The following is an 18,451-nucleotide window of genomic DNA, read 5'->3' as shown; positions in this document are numbered from 1 at the left end:
CAAATTACACATAACGCAAGTCGTGGCCTTCTCCACTCCCACAGTGTATCATGCACACCTTTCCTTGTCCACAGCACAGAACCACATCCCCATTATTTTCCGCCTCTCCCTCAACGGCTGGATCTGCCACAATTTATTGAGCCAGTCCCCGTGTTCTCGATTCGACTTTGTAACTCACCTTCTTGGATGAAATTTGGATTTAAGATCTGAAAAACACAAAGAAACAGAAAATTGCTTAAATCCTAAGCTACTAATGGAGAACAGGAGACTTCTGCCGTCTTGAGTAAAGGAAGTACAATTTAGGGAGACGAGCCTGGAGGCCAGGCTCTCTTGCTTGCGACCGTGTCAGCATCGCAGGAACAACCCTGGGCACCTGCTCTCCTCTCCTTCCTGCTCTGGTTCTTCACGTTCCTCTGGGTGACCCAGGGTCCCACGCAGGTGTACCATGACTGCAAACTCTGCTGGCTTTAGCAGGCCCCTTTCTCCTGCGTTTCACTTCCCTAGGGGCTCATCCTCCCTGCCAAATGCATAAAAGCCATGCTCCCTGCCCGCTTCCATCTGCACTCGAGGAATGAGTTGGCACCGGGTCTTCCCAGCCTCATAGGTTTTCAAAAACAGAGCACCAGAGCTGTATCAGACTGAAATAGCCTTCCAGAGGCAGCCCCCTCACCCCAAACAGGGGAAGATCCTCTTCAAGCAGCTGCACGCAGAGCTTGTCTGGTTGCGGGGCAAAGGGAAGGTCATACCCATCCATCCTGTCCCCAGCATAGGGCAGCTTGAAAATCACCTAGGGGTTCTAGCCCTTTTGGCTTTGTCTAGCTGAGAACACAGACCTAGACCAATGAAGCGACCTGACCTTCACATGGCTGGTTGGCAAAGACACATTGGAAAGGCTCCCTTGTGACCCCACGGATCTTCACAGAAGATGGACTCCTGGCCAACTAGCCATGCTGAAAAGTCACCCTTTCTTGATTTTCTTTCATCTTCTGTTTTCCCTCTCATCACGTGAGTGCAGGTTAAAAAGCTTGGCAGGGTGAATGAAACATCGGTTTTGGAGTCAGAAAGCCTGGGGCTCATCTCCTTTGTTTCATGTGATAATCACTTAAGATTTATTACATCAATTTCCTGCCCTATAAAATGGGGATAACTAATAAATACTGCGAAATGTTATTGCAAAGATGAAATGAGTAGTCTAGGTCAAGTGCTTGGCACAATGCTTGACAAATAGCAAGTATTCAGTGTTTCTGTTGAAGGAAAGAAAGATAATCTAATTCTAGTCATCCTCCTTCTGCAAAGCAGCCTACTGTTACAGTGGCTTTTCTCTAAGAGTTTATGGTGTAAAATTCTTCTCTCCCTCAGAAAAGAAGCCAGAGAGCTCACCTGCCTTACCAATGGCTCATTGTGGCATTCGTACTTATCTCTCCATAGTTACTCCTGGCGTATGTGAACATGGTTTCTATCTGTTCTTCCCTTAATCAGGATCCATGTGAGCCCTTTGGAACAAAGTTGCTATTTTCCCCCTTTGGGTTCCCCTTTGCCAACCAACTACCCACATACTGCACCCAGCTCTTTCCTGAAGTGAGCTGCGGAAACCTCTCGCCATGCCAAGTCCTGGGGCTGCCCCATCTCAAGACTGACCTCCGCAGTGCCCTCGGCTAGTCTCAAAGGTCACGTACACCACTGCCCCACCTTCCTTTAAATCAGTGGTTCTCAGTCCTTTACCCTGGCAGCTTTAAAAACACAAAAAATCAATGCCTGGACCTCAGACCAAAGATTCTTTTAGTTGGTGAGAAGTGGGGCCAGGCATTGGGTCTTTTGAAAGCTGCTTTGGGGGAGTCAATGTGTGCCCTAGTTTGAGGAAAGCCGCTGTAAGCCCCCTCTATCCAAAGGAACTGGTTTTGGAAACCAACTCACTGCCCCTGAAGTTTTTCTGGAGTGGGGCGGGGAGATGTGGGGGCATTTGGTAAAAGCTGCTTCCCCCCCCCCGCCAAGAGACCTCCCCTCTTTATGAGGACACACGGGGCTGTGGCAGGGGACAGCCCGGGCACAGGGTGGGCAAGGTGCTGAAGGGTCCACAAGGTCTCCCCCTGGCTTAAGCGAGGCGGAGAGAACGACATCTGCACCATTCATTTCACAGTCCGAGAAAAGGAGATGAAAAATATTTTCTAAACGTTATCGTGGCTTCTCACAGGGTGGCGAGATCAAGGGTGGCTTTTCTCCAGTTCAAAAAACATTGTCTCCTCCTCCAGGCTGGTGCAAGATTTTACTGATCCAGAGATGCTGGGATGGAGGCTCCAGCCTCAGGATTTATAAGATGTCTGAATTTTGGGTGATTTTTTTTTCTTTCTCTTCTTACCTGGGCTTTCCAAATATCCTTCAGTCCGTATGTTTCACTTTTATAATCATTTTCAAAGGAAAAAAGAACACAGCGCTATTAGACTGTAAGTTCCTTAAGGACCAGAAGATGTTATTTTTCTTGGACCTCTGGCCCCTAGCGTGGCTTCTGCTGCGAAATGGGCATTTTATACACGTTGGTTGAATGAGTATTTGACCTTTGTCCTCATTCCAGTTCTTCCAAGAATTCATAAACAGAATCTGGAACTAGGTCCATATGATCTATAAAATAATGACTTCAGGGTATATTACTAATAATATTTGATCAGAGCCTGTTTTCAAACACAGATGGAAAGCAAACTTTTGGGGAATGATAAATAAAAACAAGAAAATCCATTGCCTCTGAGAGAGGAGGTTCTCAGCAGCATTCCACTCAGGAGCGAATATAAACTCCAGGAGCAGACAAAGCACATAGTATCCAGACCCCAAGCCAGACACACTCTCTTGCCTTGGACAACATTGTTAAGCCTCTTAGGCTTTAGTTTTAGCTGGAAATTGGGGATAATGGTGCCCACCGGAAAGCTTGTTTGATGCAAGTGCTGATTTGTTCCGATAAAGATTTATTGAGCTGGTCTTTGGTTGTGGCCCTCAGCAACATGCTCAGCACCCTCTTTGGGCCAAAAATCTGGTGGGGAAGATGGAATTCAGTGACCTCTGCACAGCTTCCAGGATGGGGCCTGGCTGACAAGCCTCCAACAGACGCGGAGCTCTGTCTTCTCCCTCGCCCCACCTTCCCTGTCAGGACTTCAGCGTAGAAACGATCTGGGAATGTTACCAGCTTTGTCCAGTGTCCTGTACTTCCCATCCCAATGGGAAACCACAAGGGAGTCAGACAGTGATTACATGCAGGGAGGGACAGGGAGGAGACAAATGACATATGGAGGAGACAAATGGCCCATTCCTTCATTGTAACATTTTAAGTGGGGTTTCATAAATCTGTGCCGTGGTAGTAATTCTATAAAACAGCACCCCACACTGATGCAGAGGGAATTTATTGACTTAGTCCTCTTTCCCATCACTCCCCACTGAATTCAGGGTATTATTAAACACATACATTATTTAAAAATCACATCTTCCTAATTTGGAGGTAGACTTAGTGGGAATTTGGAGAGAAAGGTTGCCAATAAGGCTACTTGTAGGTTCTCTACCTAGAAGAGGCCGGTGGAAGGCATCGGTCTTCATTCCTCTGTTGGCCGACCCAAGCACTGCCGATAATGGCAATAACACCAGTGGTTTGTGTAACACCACGTAGTTGGCATAAACCACTCACAGACTCCTTCATTCACTCATCCTAAACTCTGGGAGGATGTACCAAGCAGGTGTGATTTGTTCCCATTTCCAGATGGGACAGGGAAGTTCGTGTAAGGTCACACAGTGCTCCTTCCACCATCCGTGCACAGGCATGGCCTTGGAAAAGCATTGTGACACTTCGTTCTTGATGTCAAAGCCCTGCCTCCCTACCTTTGCTCCCAACCTTGCTCTTCATCCCATTGCTACCTAGTCCTCCCCTTTAAACTCCTTTAGCAAGGACCAAGAGCCCGGCTGAAGGCCATGCTAATGCTTTTTCTAACTTTGACTCTGGGTGATATCCATGGAAGATTCCTCCCTCATTTTTCCTTTTTCTACTTTGAAGCAAGTTGGGTTTTGGACTGGAAGAGGGCCACAGCAGCCTCCTCACACTGCACTGGAACAGCCTAGGTATTTGTCTGTGGTTCCCTGTGGACTACGAGACCCACGTGGGCAAGAACCTTGCTCACTGTTGTTGCCTTGGAGCCTAGCACAATACCTGGCACATAAGGGCTCCACTGGTTATTTGTCGAATTAATCAGTCAGTCAAGGGGTGGGATCCTAATTTGGTGGGAGTTGAGAAAATGTCTTGCCATGAACTTGGGAGTGTTTTCCTGTTTCCACCATTTGGAATGGGACTTGTTCTGGAATCTCATCAGTCAGTTCATGCCTGAGAGGCGATATCTATCTTTTCTTCCTCCCTGCTCTTCCTGAGGCTGGTACCTAGGGCTCTGCTCCCGTGCTTCTGTCTATCACGACATCTTCCCTGCATGCCATTACCCTACCAGACTCACGAACCCTTTGAAGATAGTAGCCCTTTTCTATGTTTTATGCACCATGAAGCCATGCTGCTTAACATAGCATCTTGCACATAGCAGAGGGCCAGGTATGTGTCCAATCAAATTAACCTACCCAATTAGAAGACTAGAATCTAGGCCTCCTGACCACCTTGTCTAATGATCATTGTTGGTGTGTGCCGAGACCTGAGATACCCCTGCCCGGGGCTGGAAGGGGTAATCATAAGCTAACACATATTTCTTGAAGCCTAATGTTTTCCTTCCTTAGAAACAGTTTGAATGTCCGCAGAGAGTGGTAGATGGAAAAGAGCAGGGAGCTGGAATCAGAATGGATGTAAGGCAAGATGACACTTGTACAAAATGCACATGTTCTCTCTCTGGGAGACGCAAACCCAAGGGGATGAGGCTGCTATAGACAGGGCTTGGGAATCTGCTTTTATCTGAACAGCAGAGGGCGGCAGGTGGTCGTGCTTCCTCCTTCAGGGAGCAAAGAACCACCACAATGTGGTCCCCCAGCAACTTAGTTTCTTCCTTCTGGAGAGAATTCCAATTGTCTTCTTCAAAACAGAAGGGCAGCGAGGGAACGGGAAAGAGTTATAGGTAAAATCAACCAGCCCTGAATAACAAGCTAAGCTTAAAGAAATGCTGAGTCTCTTTTTCTTGCCAGTCAATGTCCAAGATTCTGGCCCCATGTCCTGAGAGTGAGGGCAAATCCTTGTCTAGAAAACCAGGTGCCAACTGACTCCAGAAGGAAAACACCCCACCCCATTTTTTCCCAATCCCTCATCACTGCTCACAAAACACAGTTCAAAACTATGTATATCTAGAATGCTGAAGGAATCAAAATGGTCAAAAGAAACCCAACCAAATGTTCTAAACTCATCTCAGAACTACCTTCAATGAACCCAGAATTTGTATAGCCAGCCTTGTTTTTTTTTATTGCCTTTGTGTTTTTCATGAGAATCTCTGTTCAGAAGAGGAAGGGAAGGGATTTTATTTTTTTTATTATTATTATTTTTAAAGATTTTATTTATTTATTTGACAGACAAAGATCACAAGTAGGCAGAGAGGCAGGCAGAGAGAGAGGGGGAAGCAGGGTCCCTGCAGAGCAGAGTCCGATGCGGGGCTCGATCCCAGAACCCTGGGATCATGACCCAAGCTAAAGGCAGAGGCTTGAACCCACTGAGCCACCCAGGCCCCCTGGGGGAAGGGATTTTAGATGATTTTAGTGAGGAAATGTGACATTGAAATGAACAGATATAAGAAAGTCAATTTCTAAAAACTTAGGTATGATTTCTGGTGTGGAGGTTGAACCCTTACTGTTTTTAATCAGGCCAAACAAGACACAGTTTTCTAAATGTTTAGAAAATATCCCTACCTCTGCTTATCTCTAAATGGACATAAAGATGAAAGCAAGACACAAAGATGTGAATGTAACACAATCCCAAACAACAGTGGGATTGTCTTTGAAGTAGCTCCTTAATTCCCAAGTATTTTCATGACTGTCTAGGTTCTAGGTCTTTTTTCTTCAACTTTGCCTTTCCCCCCGCTTTAACCCATTTGTGATAGAAACATTTTAAAATTTCCAAATGTATAAGTTTTAAAAGTTATTTTTGTTTCTGGTTTTTAACTTAATTGCATGGTGTTTGGAGGCTTTAATCTATAGGATACTCATTCCTTGATTTTTGATGAGACACGGTCCATTTTTGTAAAAAGTTGTGTGGGTTCTTGAGAAGAATGTGTAAGTGTTGGCTGTTGGGTACAGGTTTCTAAATGTTCATGTTTCAAACACATTAGCTCTTTTATGGGGATTTCTTGTCTGACTCCTCTTCCCACCCCTCCTCAGTATTTTGGTTAGAGAACATTTGGCATGTCCTTGAAAATAAAAAGGACAAAAATATGACTTTAAACATAATAATGAAAAAAATTCACCACCCATCCCACAAAGTAGTCAAAGCAGGGGGTTTATTACTGTGCATGCAAGGGTCTCCTGTGCTCTCAGTAGCCTGGAGGTCTGTTCAGAAGGGACTGGGTGAGGGGTGCTGGTCCAACTTCCTTTTTATACATCCCATGTCCAACTTGGAAGTCATGATCTTGACCTTGGATAAAGGCTTTATGGATGAATGCTTTGAGGTCTCATGCATTAAGGATTTGAACCTCCTCATATTCCTACCCCCAAAACGTCTTTTACTTTTTAACTCTTGTTCACCTACTCCTAGGTCTACTGCAACAGTCCTCCAATAGACCTGCCTGACCTGCTGTTGCTAACTCAGGTGCCAGCTACTTTCCTAAAGTGCAGAATGAGGGACACCTGGATGGCTCAGTCAGTTAAGCATCAGAGTCTTGGTTTAGGCTCAGGTAATGATCCAGGGTTGTAAGATAGAGTCCTACATCGGGCTCCCCACTGGTCATGGACCCTGCTTAAGATTCTCTTTCTCCCTAATGAAACACATGGACTCTGCTTGAAAACCTACTTTTGCTCTCATCATCCAGTGGGTCAAGTCCAGGCTTTCTAGCAAGTTTCTCAAGGCCCTCATTGCTTGGTCCCAAATCATCTGCTAGGCTTTGTCTCTGACAAACTCTTCTCACATACTAAACCCCAGCTACCCAGACCATATACTCTTCTTGAAATGTGCCAGGCACTTTCAGACCTCAGGCCCTTTGCTCCTGTTCTCTTTCTACTTTATCCTTCTACCAGATTGTTTAGCAGTCCACCCAGCCCATACACTGCCATCACATGAAGACAATGATCATGCTTCCTGGAAGACACGGGCTGTGAGAATACACAACCTTAGGAAAGTTACTTCACCTCTCTCTCTGTGCTCCCCTTTTCTCATCTGTAAAACAGGAATAATGATAAGAGTACCTATGTATTGACCCTGTTGGGAGGAAAGGACTCAGCAGAGCCACGTACATAGGGAAGACTGATAAGTAATAGCTCCTATTATTATCAGCCCAGTGCCTGAGTGATTGTGCAAATACCCACTAATGAATAAATGCATGACCCCGTGCCTTTTAATAGATCATGTTGTGAACTCTGCTATGTAATATGAACATTTAATCAAGCCTGCCTCTTTCTATGTGACTGCACACTTCTTAAGCATGGGCCCTGATCTTACGTCATTTGTTGACCCTCCATTATACTCACTGTAATGATTTTATTACTCACTTTTGATAAATTGAACTGACTAGGCTATCACGTGGAGTGAGCCTGTAGGTGAAACTCGACAGTACAGGCTTGGGGAGGGAGGTGGTGGCTTTTGCTTCTCTAATAGCTGCTCTTAGAGCAACTTCCCCTGGGTCAATGGCACCTCATAATCTCATTAATGGACAACGCAAATGAGTTGGGTGAGGCCTCCAGACTAGGGTAGGAGTGCCATAGGACACACATGACTGGGGGGTGCTGAGTGACTGTACTGACCTGAGAAATCCATTCAGACTTTTCTCCCATATGATCAGATCTCCCTTCTTGGCTTCTGTGGCAGGACTCTGGAGTCACAGGGGAAGGGTACGGGTGAGGCCAACTCATCACCCCCAAGGTCAAGGGATTTAAAAAGTTGCTGAGGAAGAAATTCCCCTCCATCAAGCATATGTGCAACAAGGGAGGGCCTGAACCTTCTTAAGGAAGTTCCTGAGCCTCATTGAGCAGATCTCCTTTGCATCACATGCCAAGTTTGGCCTCTCAATGCATCACCATCAAGATCAGCTTTTTTTGAAGTAATCTCTACATCCAAAGTGGGGCTTGAACTCATGAGCCTAAGATCAAGAGCTATATGCTCTACAGACTGAGTCAGCCAGGTGCCCCAGGCCTGCTTTTTTTTCCCCCAGACCTGCTTTTCGGTTGGTTGTGTGGACAATGACCTCTCTGACTCTGTTTCCTCTGGGAGGGTAAGAAAACCCCATCTTCATAGGGTTGTTCGAAGGAACAGGAACATCACAGATGTGGATATGCAGTGGAAGATTTTCTTATAATTCCCCCAGGAGAGAGAAATGCCAGCTCTGGCAAGCTAAGTGCCCTTCCCTTAGTGGCACAATATAAATCAACCTGCTTGTTGAGTTAGAACAAAGCCAGGCAACGGGAGTGAGTCTCCAGGCCAAACCCATCAGATATATTACAAAGAAAATATTTTGTAAAAATAAAAAGGCAGGAATGTGATGCCTCACTTTCTTTTCTCCAAAGAGCTCTTTTCATAAAAAATTTCTTTTTATATAATGCATTAACAGGCATCAGTGGAAACACACTGGCGATGCCAGAAGGTCAGTCACCTGACTAGGGGTGTAAAAGTTTCCTTCAGTCTGTCTGGCCAGGTTATTTTGAAGCTCTGAATCTGGGACAGGGAGCCAAAGCAGCTGAGGTGGGAGCAGCAGGCTAGCTCTTTCAAGATGTAGAAGCTGGGGCTGGGGAACTGTGGGTACGGAGAAGGAAAGAAGGGTCAATTCTGGCCACTCAAACCCTTCCAGCGCTGGGAGTGGACATTCCGGTCCGATCTCAGGAATAAATGTACCCAGGCCATTCCTGGCACACTTCCTTCAAAGCAAATTTCAGGGTCAAGGCATAGATACTCCGACTTCTTCTGTTGGAGGGTCTCGGTGTTTTCAGTCAGAAGTTCAGGACAGCAAAGGGTCTCAGAGTCCACCGATATCACACCTTGGATCCATTTGGTGCTCAAAGGGTACTACATCGTGTACATAAACACCTGTACCCTTGAGCTGTGTGACCTCTCAGAGAAACCCGAGGTTCAGCAAGTCTAAGTGGCCCTTGCCTCACAGTTGACATTACCCAGACTCCAAATCAGGTTTTCTGACTCCTTTTCCCGCGTTCTTTCCATAGGGATACTTTCCATGTGCCTTGTGTGATTTTTTTTTTTTTTTTTAAGTAGTCTCTACATCCAACGTGGGGCCTGAACTCACCACCCCAGCATCGAGTCGGATGCTCTATCGACAGAGTCATCCAGGTATCCTATCTTTGTGTCATTTTTATTTAAGTCATACTTAAGCCCTGGAAAGCTGGGATGAGCACATATGATATTCCTCTTTGTTGAGCTGGAAAGTTGAACAACAAATCCACACATAAAACTTGGCACTAGAAGACAGGTCTTCTCAGCTTCCAGGATCTGTGTCTTAGATTAAGAACAACCTGGAGATGGGGGAGCAGTTCCTCCCACCCACCCACATAAGGATGGTGGAGGTGGGGGAGTGATGTCCAGGGAAAGCCACGATCTGCCTTCAGGGAAACTTCTCATTTTCAAACTGAAAGATATAATTTCTCTGCCTCAGTTTCCTCTTCTAAAAGTCTTTGAAGGGGCTGGGGGGATGGAGAGGAATGGGGAGTTATTGTTTAGTAGGTACAGTTTCAATTCAGCATGAAGAGAAAGTTCTGGAAATGAACAGCAGTGACAGCTATCCAAATTGTGATAGTATTTAATGCCACTTAAAAATGGTTAAAATAGGGGGCACCTGGGTGGCTCAGTGGGTTAAAGCCTCTGCCTTTGGCTCAGGCCATGATCCCAGGGTCCTGGAATGGAGCCCCACATGGGGCTCTCTGCTCAGCGGGGATCCTGCTTGCCCCTCTCTCTGCCTGCCTCTCTGGCTACTTGTGATCTCTCTCTCTCCCTATCAATAAATAAATAAAATCATTTAAAAATGGTTAAATAGTAAATTTTGTTATGTATGTTTTACCACAATTAAAAAAAAAGTATATAAATAAATGGGGTGTTAACTGATAGTTTCTAAGTTTCTGTCAACTCTGAAAGTCTACGATTCTTACCCTGACTGGAAATTTCCTTCCAATGTAGCTTTGTCTTTCCAAGTGCTTTCTCTCCCTAGTCTCTCACAACGCCCTCCCACAAGACCCCAACTCTGTTCTTAGGCAGAAAGGAACACTCTGAGCTGTCTTGCAGTTGGCATAATGACCGAGGGTAAGGTCTGGATTTAGTCTGCATCGTGGATGAGGCCGGCTCCTTATTAAATGACTGGGGCAGAGATGGAGCATTTTTGGAATCATGACTACCTCTTATTTTGATGGATTGATGTTCTCTGCTAAAAGTGGCATTGGGCTTTTGTCTTAAAACTAAGATGCATTTATTTAATTAGCCTTGACATAAAAGCTGGATGGAGAAACCTTATCCCTGAAGATGAAGGCCCAAGTCAGGGAGGCTGGTCAAGGCCTTTCTCCTCCAGCTCACAATGTAGGTGTGTGGCAGTTCTAGGGCTGGAGGGCAGGTATAAAACCCCATCTCAAAGCAGTCCTCAAGACAGTTTTCTGAGATGGCAGAGGTGTGGGAATCTGCCTCGCTGGGTACTACGAGAAATCCAGGACAGCTCAGGGAGGATCCAGACTTCTCAGAGGAGGGCACTGGCTCACAGGATGGATATGAAGCCTGAACCCTTGAGCCCTGGCTCCCGCCTGGGGGTCTGTGCAGACACTGGGGCAGGGGCAGGCCTGAGAAGCTGGCAGGTGGGCGTGTGATGCTAGCCCACCATCACACCTCATCAAGAAAAGGCAGTCAGCAGTCTAAGCTGTACTGGAAAAAATGAATTAATATTAACTGGTTCCCCAAATAGCCCAGAGCTTGATTTTCGGCCTGATTGGATTCTTCTTCCATGTAGAAACGTTTCTCTTATATATAATATCCTCTTCTCCACCAGCCTCCAACGTGTAATCAGCGCAAGATAAAGTAAGGTGAATAATGCACAGACTCGTGCCATTTCCAGACTAGCTCTCTCTGAGGTGTGGTCACGGGTCAACAGGAGCAAGGGGGTGCCAGACCATGAGAGGATCTGCAGACGGGGAGACAATCGTGCAGCAGCTGGCATGCCAGGAGTGGGGCGCGGGGCGTTTCTCTACCTGAGAAACTTCACAAGCGTTTCTCCAGAGGGGAAAGCAAAGGCTGGTACAATAGAGCAGAACTGCCTCCTTCTACAATGTGCGCGGTGTTCCTGGGAAGCCTTGGAAATCAGATTCCTAGGATTTGGGGTGCTTCATTTCCCTCTTCAGTAGCTTTCAAGGCAATGTCTATAAACCTCCATGAAATGGTATGGTGGGACATAAGCCAAGCCTGAGGGTAGCAAGCAGCTGGTTTGTAAGCAAAGATGCAAGGAAACTGCTCCTTAAAGGGACCCTTCAGTCCACCAATTGAGAAAAAGTAAAGAAAAGTAGTGAATTTGGTAGTGACAGATGTGCGGAGGCAGGAGAAAGAGCCGAAACACAGCTCGGGTGGGAATCAACACACAGGCGGCAGGTCAAGCAGTGGAGAGGGCCGGACTCCATGCCCAGAGACCTAGCGTGGAGCAGTGCGCTGGCTGCAGGGGCCGGCGTGGCGGCTGGGACCGAGCACAGGGCTTCAGGGCACAGGCCACGGTGTGTGTTTGGGGGGGAGCAGCACAGCTCCCCAGGGCACAGGGACTGTCAACAGCCAGACAATGCACATCACAGTGCTCAGGTTCAGAAGGTAAGAGTGAGGTTGGGGGCCAGGCTGGGCCTGGTAATGATGCCCCAACTGACCAGTGAGCAGCCAGGGGCCTTCAAGAGGCCCAATTGCTTCTCAAGCCGGGTCTTTAAGGAAATGCTCTTTCCTATGCACCCCTGGCCATTTTCCCCTCTGCAACAAACATCGCGATGACGTTCTATTTACCTATCCTGTGGGAAAATTCTCATGTTGAACAGGCTGACTTTCTGTGTCTCAGCTGTTTTTTGTGTCTGAAAATTCTGAGCTAGCAGTGCCAAGATGCCTGCGCTCCCTCAGCACTTTTTGTGCTGAGTTAACTTGAACACAGCCATATACTGCCCAAGAGCTCACTGGCCCCTGAAAGGATCTGTATGGAATATTCAAGGACTGCATGCACACCTCCTACAGAAACCTTGGACTGACCAGAATATTTGGCTCGTTTCTAACCACATACCCCCTCCACAGTGCCAGTCAACTGAAATGTCTGCCTCGAGTATTGTGTTTGAAAACTTTCCAGACATGCATCAACACAACTCATGGCTTTCCTCCATTCAGCATGAACATCCTACGGCTTCTGCTTATGCATCCCAAAGCGCCTCCCTGGGACCCATCGCACTCAGTCTATGCGAAGGGCTGCAAGCCTGGGATTGCTAAGTGGCAATCCCACTAATGGCACAGGTCTGTGCATTGTTCACCTTACTTAGAAATGTGTTCAATTCACAAAGCAGGGCTAATGCATGTGTGTGTGTGTGTGTGTGTGTGTGTGTGTGTGTGTGTGCTTTTGCTTATCTAACCATAGAATGGAGCATCTGATTACATCAGTTAACTTTCTCCTCTTGCATTGCTCACCTGGCCCCATGAGGCTCTGGGCCCACTTCTTGCATTAAAGAGCAGGGTGGGAAAGCCACTTTTCTCTCCCCATTCCACTTGAGCTGAAAAAGGTCCCAAGTTGCCGTCTAGATCACAAATACCTGGCTTGTCCCTCCCTGTGCCTGGACTGCCTCTGCTTGCTGATGACATCTGTGACAGAGGCCAGCAAAGCTTAGACTTGGAGGGACAGGCATCACCAGGGGTCTACAAGCTGATAGGTGTGGGCTCCATGGGAGCTGGTGCCTATCCGAGGAAACACAGGGAAAGCAGAGCCAGAAACTTCCCCTGGCTTCCTCATTCTCTAAGATACATTTAGGCTATGAGTTCCAGACCCACTTTCACCCACGGTGGGGCACTGACACACACCTGATGAATTTAGCTCTGTGGCAATACCCACATCCATAGGCAACCACTGTATCCTGGCAGAATGCCTACTTTCAACCACTGGCTCTGACCTGATTCAAAGCAACTGGCATCTTCCATAGCTGCCTTACTCCTTCTCAGGCAGAATGGTTTTTCTCTGGTTTTCTGGTGGTTGACTTAATATGGTGGTGGATTTCTTTGGGATTAGGTCAAATTAGAATAAGAATAATAAAAGTCCATCCAGTTAAGTGAAAAGCTTAGGTCTCTAAAAAGGAAAAGATTTTTAAAAATACTTATTTTGTACTCAGAGGAAATCTCTAAATTTTAATTCATTCCTGGTGATGAAAACACAGATTTGGAGAAAAACATTTCCATTTACTCTGAAAGAAAAAATGGCAGGGAAAGCCAGGCTCATGTTTGTGCTAATTGTCTAGGGTTAGTAAATTTATGAGGGTTATCCCTCAGTGGCAAGCCATGTAGGAGTCCTATCTCTCTAACCCAAGATCGTTTCTAGCCAAAAAGGGGCTGGAAGTTGATTTCATGTTCTTGGTGGAGGTATTGGTTCCAATCCCATACCCTGGAGCCCTACAGTATAAGAAAGGCCTCTGACAATGTTTTAGTCTCCCCATCTCTAGAGAGATCGCTGCTAAGGTTACAGAAGGAGGCCTTTCCCAGGGCTGTTTTTACTTCCTGGTGGGACAGACACTGTCCAGGAGCTCTGGGGCCGGGCAGAGGCGGGTCCTGGGGCTGCTACAATCACTCATTTGCTCTCAGCCAGCCATACCCAGTAACTAGGGAGCAGGTTATCCACCAGACCACACCTAGTCCGTGATTTTGCTGGAGCCTCAAGGGAGAAATAGGTTCTAGTAGAAGAACCAGATGAAGAGGATTAAGGGGAAAGTAAAAGAGGGAAGAGAGAGGAAGGAAAAATAAAAGAAGAAACTAAGAGTTCTTGTCTTTCAGCAGGCAATCTGCCACTCCTCATAAGGCCATTTTCCACAGGAGGAAAAAGAGCTCTAAGTTTCCAATAATGAAGTTGGATATTTTCTACACAAAGCCACGCCCACCAAAGAAGGAAATATTAAGCAAGCATTCAGGAGAACCAGAAGTTTTACTTAAAAAAAAAAAAATCTAGGTCAAGTTTTCTACAAAAATTGAGCTGAATCAATGTATTTTTTGTTTTTGTTTGTGTTTTGGGGTTGGGAGGGGACACCCAGAGATGTTCCCACATCACCATTTATCCTTGACTGACCGGTCACTTCAGCAAGGTCACTGTTAGAGAACACATTTAAAAAGACAATCATTATAGCAAATAGGACAATAGCTGCTTCTACCTCCATGCTAGTATTAGGGTCAAGATCATCACACTCTGACTCCTCGGAACTGTTCGTCTCCTTGAAGGGCAGCATGAAGAGGGGGAAGAAAGAGAACATAGTTAGAACACAGGCAGCTTTTGCTGGAGAGTGAGGAGAACTTCAGAAAGGCACGAGCAATGGAATATTGGGCTGAGAAAAAAACCAGGTGCTTCTAAGGTGGGGTTGCTGATCACCCAGGGGTGGCAGCATGCTCTTTTCAGGGGCGGGGGTGAGAGCGGAGGCTGGGATCGTGTGCCGCCACACATCTCACGGGAAACAGCAGTGGAAGAGGCAATCACATGAAGCATGAGTGTTGTAGAATTTAAACTCTTGTCTTCTGTGAGGCTGGATTTCCCCGAGGAGAGTGAGGGAGGGAATAGAATTTCTTTTTCCCAAGAAGGACGTTCTTTGTTTTGCTCAGGAAGGGGAAAAAGTGCCAGGTTTATAAAGCTGTTCAGCATCAGCAGTCTGATTCCCATCATCCAGAGTCAGATCTTTTCAGAGGGCCCAATGTAAAGAAAACAGATCACATCGCTTCAAGATTTGGGGGAGGGGGAGCACAACAAGGGTCTGCTGAAGCTTAGAATCAGTGGGTTCACAGCAAGAGGAGGATTATTACAAAACAGTAACTTGGGCTTTGCCGATGTGCCTCCCCTTCCCTGTCCCTGTGTAGGCCTGAAAATGATGTCGTCTGAATTCTGGGGAAAAGAAATGAAACTTTACCAAGGCCATAGTCCTCAGACTTCACAGGGTTGGAGGTTTGGCAAACACCCCTAATCTCCTTCCCCTGCGTGTATTTTCAAACCTAGGATACTGAATAGGCAGCTTTGAGAACTTTAGTATGAGTCCAGCATCTTGCATTTTTTACAACAATAACACTGCAGATAATTTATTATAAAACATGTGCACAGTATAAAGAGAAAGGTATAAAAGAAAAAAAAGATACTTACTTATTTGAATCAAAGTTGCCAGGAGAAATAAAAAATGAAAAATAAATTGATCTTGCATGCAAAATCCTGCTAAACTACGTCCCCTCTGGTCCCCACGCTGGGAAAGAAAAAACCCCATCCACCCAAATTGCCTCGTGAGATGCTGTAGGGTGGGACTAGGTGAGAGTTGGGACACAGCTCTGGAAGACCTTACTCACTTTAACAGAGACTTTGTTGCCCAGAATATCCTTGGGTTTACGAGGCCCTGTGGCTTCATTTTTACCCGTGTTCTCCACTTCCGCCCGCTTTCTCATTCGTAGAGTATGCCATGAACATGACTTCCTGTTGTACCAAAAAATGCACCAATCAAAATGGCAGGTCAGGGCAGAGTGAGGTGGTGGGTGGGCTTGCCACCCTCGGGTGAGTCAGTAGGTGAGGTCCTCCAGTCAAGCCCCAGCTTCAGAGGCCCCAAACCCGCACGCCAGCTCCTGTGGTGGCTGGTAGTTGATCTTGCCTCCGATAGGCAGTGAGTGAGGATGAGCTCTGACTCCTCCTGAGAGATGTGCAAGGTTGGCTGCAGCACTTGAGGAAAATATGAGTACTGGGTAATTAAACTCTACCAAGGAAAGTTTTTATATCGTACTGAAGAAGCCTTAGAGGACTGAGGAATTCTCTTCCTGAGCAGTATGGTGGAGGGTGGAAGAATGAGGTTGGGGGGGGGGTGTAAAACAGAAAACATAAGAGAAGTAGATTTTATAGTGCATAAGCTATTGGTACTTTCCCAGGACCAGAAAGAAAGACCCAAAAGGATGATTTTGAGGTTTTCATCTCATTATTTATATTTGGGCTGTGGCTATTCCCGAACACTGTAGTACAGAGAGGATTTTTTTTCTAGAGCATTTGACTTAATACACGGTTGAACACAACTCACTTCTCTGACTATTTTAGGATGAAGGTCTATGTCTTCCTTGTCACTCAGGTGTTTGTGAATAAAGAACTCTGTCGAGCACTAAGAGGTCCTAGAGTTTTCCTGTTGGGAGAAGACCCATTACGTGCTCTCAGGGTGGTGGGGGCAGCAATACCCTAACTTCTTCCTTCCCACTAAGGGGTCTGGAAGCTACTTCACAGACATGTAAAGACAAGCTCAGAGCAGAGCTTTCGAGTTCCACGTACGTCAGGACAAAGACGTCAAAAGCCAAGTCACAAACAGCATTAATGACCCTGGGCAGACATCATAAATTTCAGGAGTGGTCACAGAATTTGGATGAAAGTCTATCATTGTCAGGAATAAGTGAGGCTGGCCTCCCTTCAGTGTCTCCTTGTCAAATTTAGGCCTTTGCAGACAGAGCCTAATGAAAAGAGCTTTCGTTAAGGGAAAGGGGCACAGGGCGGGGGGAGAAACACACACATAAGATTTAGGAGGAAGGAAAATGTTCTAGTATTTCAGGAATTTTAGGATGTGCCGAAGTTGTCCAAAATACTTATTGCTAACACACATGTTCAATGATCACCTTTTTGAATAGGAAAGAGCAATAATAGTCAGTTCTCAGATTTTGGGGGTAAGGGGACTCCATCAGAAAGCACGGATCTCTTGGCCAGACCTTCTCTTGAACCTCCTGAATAGGCAGGCTCCCTAGCGTACCAGCAACTCCCTTCAGTTGTACCTGAGCGAGAACCAGTCCTGGAAAGTGACTTTAGACACTATCACTGTTAACTTCAGACATTCACCTCATATCTTTACCCCCAAAATCCACATCCCTGACTCAGTCTGGGAACACCTTGAGTCAGGGAGGTCCATGCTGCAAAGACTCCTAGGGTGGACAGATAGTGAATGCGTGTGTAAATCTGGGGTGTGTTCCTACGTTTATTAACAACCCTCTGGGTCATTCGGCATGCTTGATGAGAAACTAGAAATGTTACAAATAATGTTCAGAACAAAGACTCAGGGTAGTATAAGTGGTAGGACAGGCTCAATTTCATATTCTTCCCAGAAGTCTTCATCATGGTTTGGGGAGCTTCCACTTCTTGGCCACAGGCCCAGGAACTCATGTGGAAAGAGGGTTTCAGTGACATTTATGCTGGAGGCATCACAACCAATTCTGACTCTTGTGGTCCTAGTATGCCCTGGGGAGGGTGCGGTTAAGTGTCCTTCACTGATAAATAGTGACAACCAATCCAAGTCTGTGCCTCTGCTCCACTCCCACCAACCCTTGTGCAAGAGGAGATGACAAGGAACCGGCATGACCCATTCGTACTTGGATCTGTTCTCTTTTGCCCAGCCTGACATCCCTTCTACCTTCCCTCTCATGGAAGGTATGAAAAAGTGACCCAAAGACACAAAAGTGAGGAGGAAGTGTTGAGTGCCTGCATAATTAGGTCACAAATCATGACAGGTTAGCTCTATAGTCACAAGGTGATTGACTAATAAAAACTTCAATGCTTTGAGGGCCTTTTTTTCCAAAGCTCCTTAAAAGGTACCAAAAGCAAATGTCTTTAGAATAAAAGAACTTAGGCCTATTGTGCCTTAGAGGCCACCACTGATTTCAATCTGGGCCTGTCATTACTTAGAAAGGCCAGGGTGTGGTTGGTCACCTCTCCCCCAAGCTAGAGAAAGGGCCAAAGAAGTGCTATTCCTTTGGTGCCCCGTCCAGCTCTCTGGTGGGGAATTCCTTCCACCTTTACCATAGATGGCCACACAGCATGGGGAACAGGGGGTGCAAGTCAAGCACGGCCTCATACCCCAGTCATGACATTATGTCAGCACCTCAAGGGTGCCCAGCGAGATGGAATCCCATCTGTAACCATTCTACATCTCAGGGGTAGAGACAGAGATATTATAGGGGCTCTTGAAGCGAAGGCTACTATTGGAGCTTTAGTGACTGAAGCCCTTTTTGTGTAGGAAAACACTGCCAATGCATTCAACCGATCCCTAAAATACAGAAAAGAAAAAAAAAAAGAGTAGTTTGCATGTTTAAAACTCACAGAATAGTGAAATAGGGGAAAAAGGG

At 46.2% G+C, this 18,451-nt stretch overlaps 1 protein-coding gene across 16 annotated transcripts in view; it reads right to left on the bottom strand.

Annotated features, from left to right (window-relative positions):
* The window catches only part of KALRN (kalirin RhoGEF kinase), a 672,007-nt gene that overhangs the window by 24,594 nt on the left and 628,962 nt on the right, over nucleotides 1–18,451 (bottom strand). For 11 of the 16 annotated variants that reach the window (XM_046002920.1, XM_046002921.1, XM_046002922.1 and 8 more), the window contains 3 exons: nucleotides 15,662–15,785; nucleotides 14,494–14,553; nucleotides 179–206 (listed from right to left, as the gene is read on the bottom strand). In XM_046002920.1, the coding sequence (XP_045858876.1) occupies nucleotides 179–206; nucleotides 14,494–14,553; nucleotides 15,662–15,785 (212 nt within the window). Of the gene's footprint in view, nucleotides 1–77; nucleotides 207–13,952; nucleotides 14,432–14,493; nucleotides 14,554–15,661; nucleotides 15,786–15,807; nucleotides 18,373–18,451 lie in introns of those variants that run through there. The other 5 variants (XM_046002926.1, XM_046002928.1, XM_046002930.1 and 2 more) reach the window with 5 other exon arrangements.

The sequence above is a fragment of the Meles meles genome, chromosome 4 (genome assembly GCF_922984935.1).
Source record: "Meles meles chromosome 4, mMelMel3.1 paternal haplotype, whole genome shotgun sequence".
Taxonomy (NCBI): Eukaryota; Metazoa; Chordata; class Mammalia; order Carnivora; family Mustelidae; genus Meles; species Meles meles.
The sequence above is the reverse complement of the archived record's forward strand: the minus strand, read 5'-3'. Positions and strand labels throughout refer to the sequence as shown.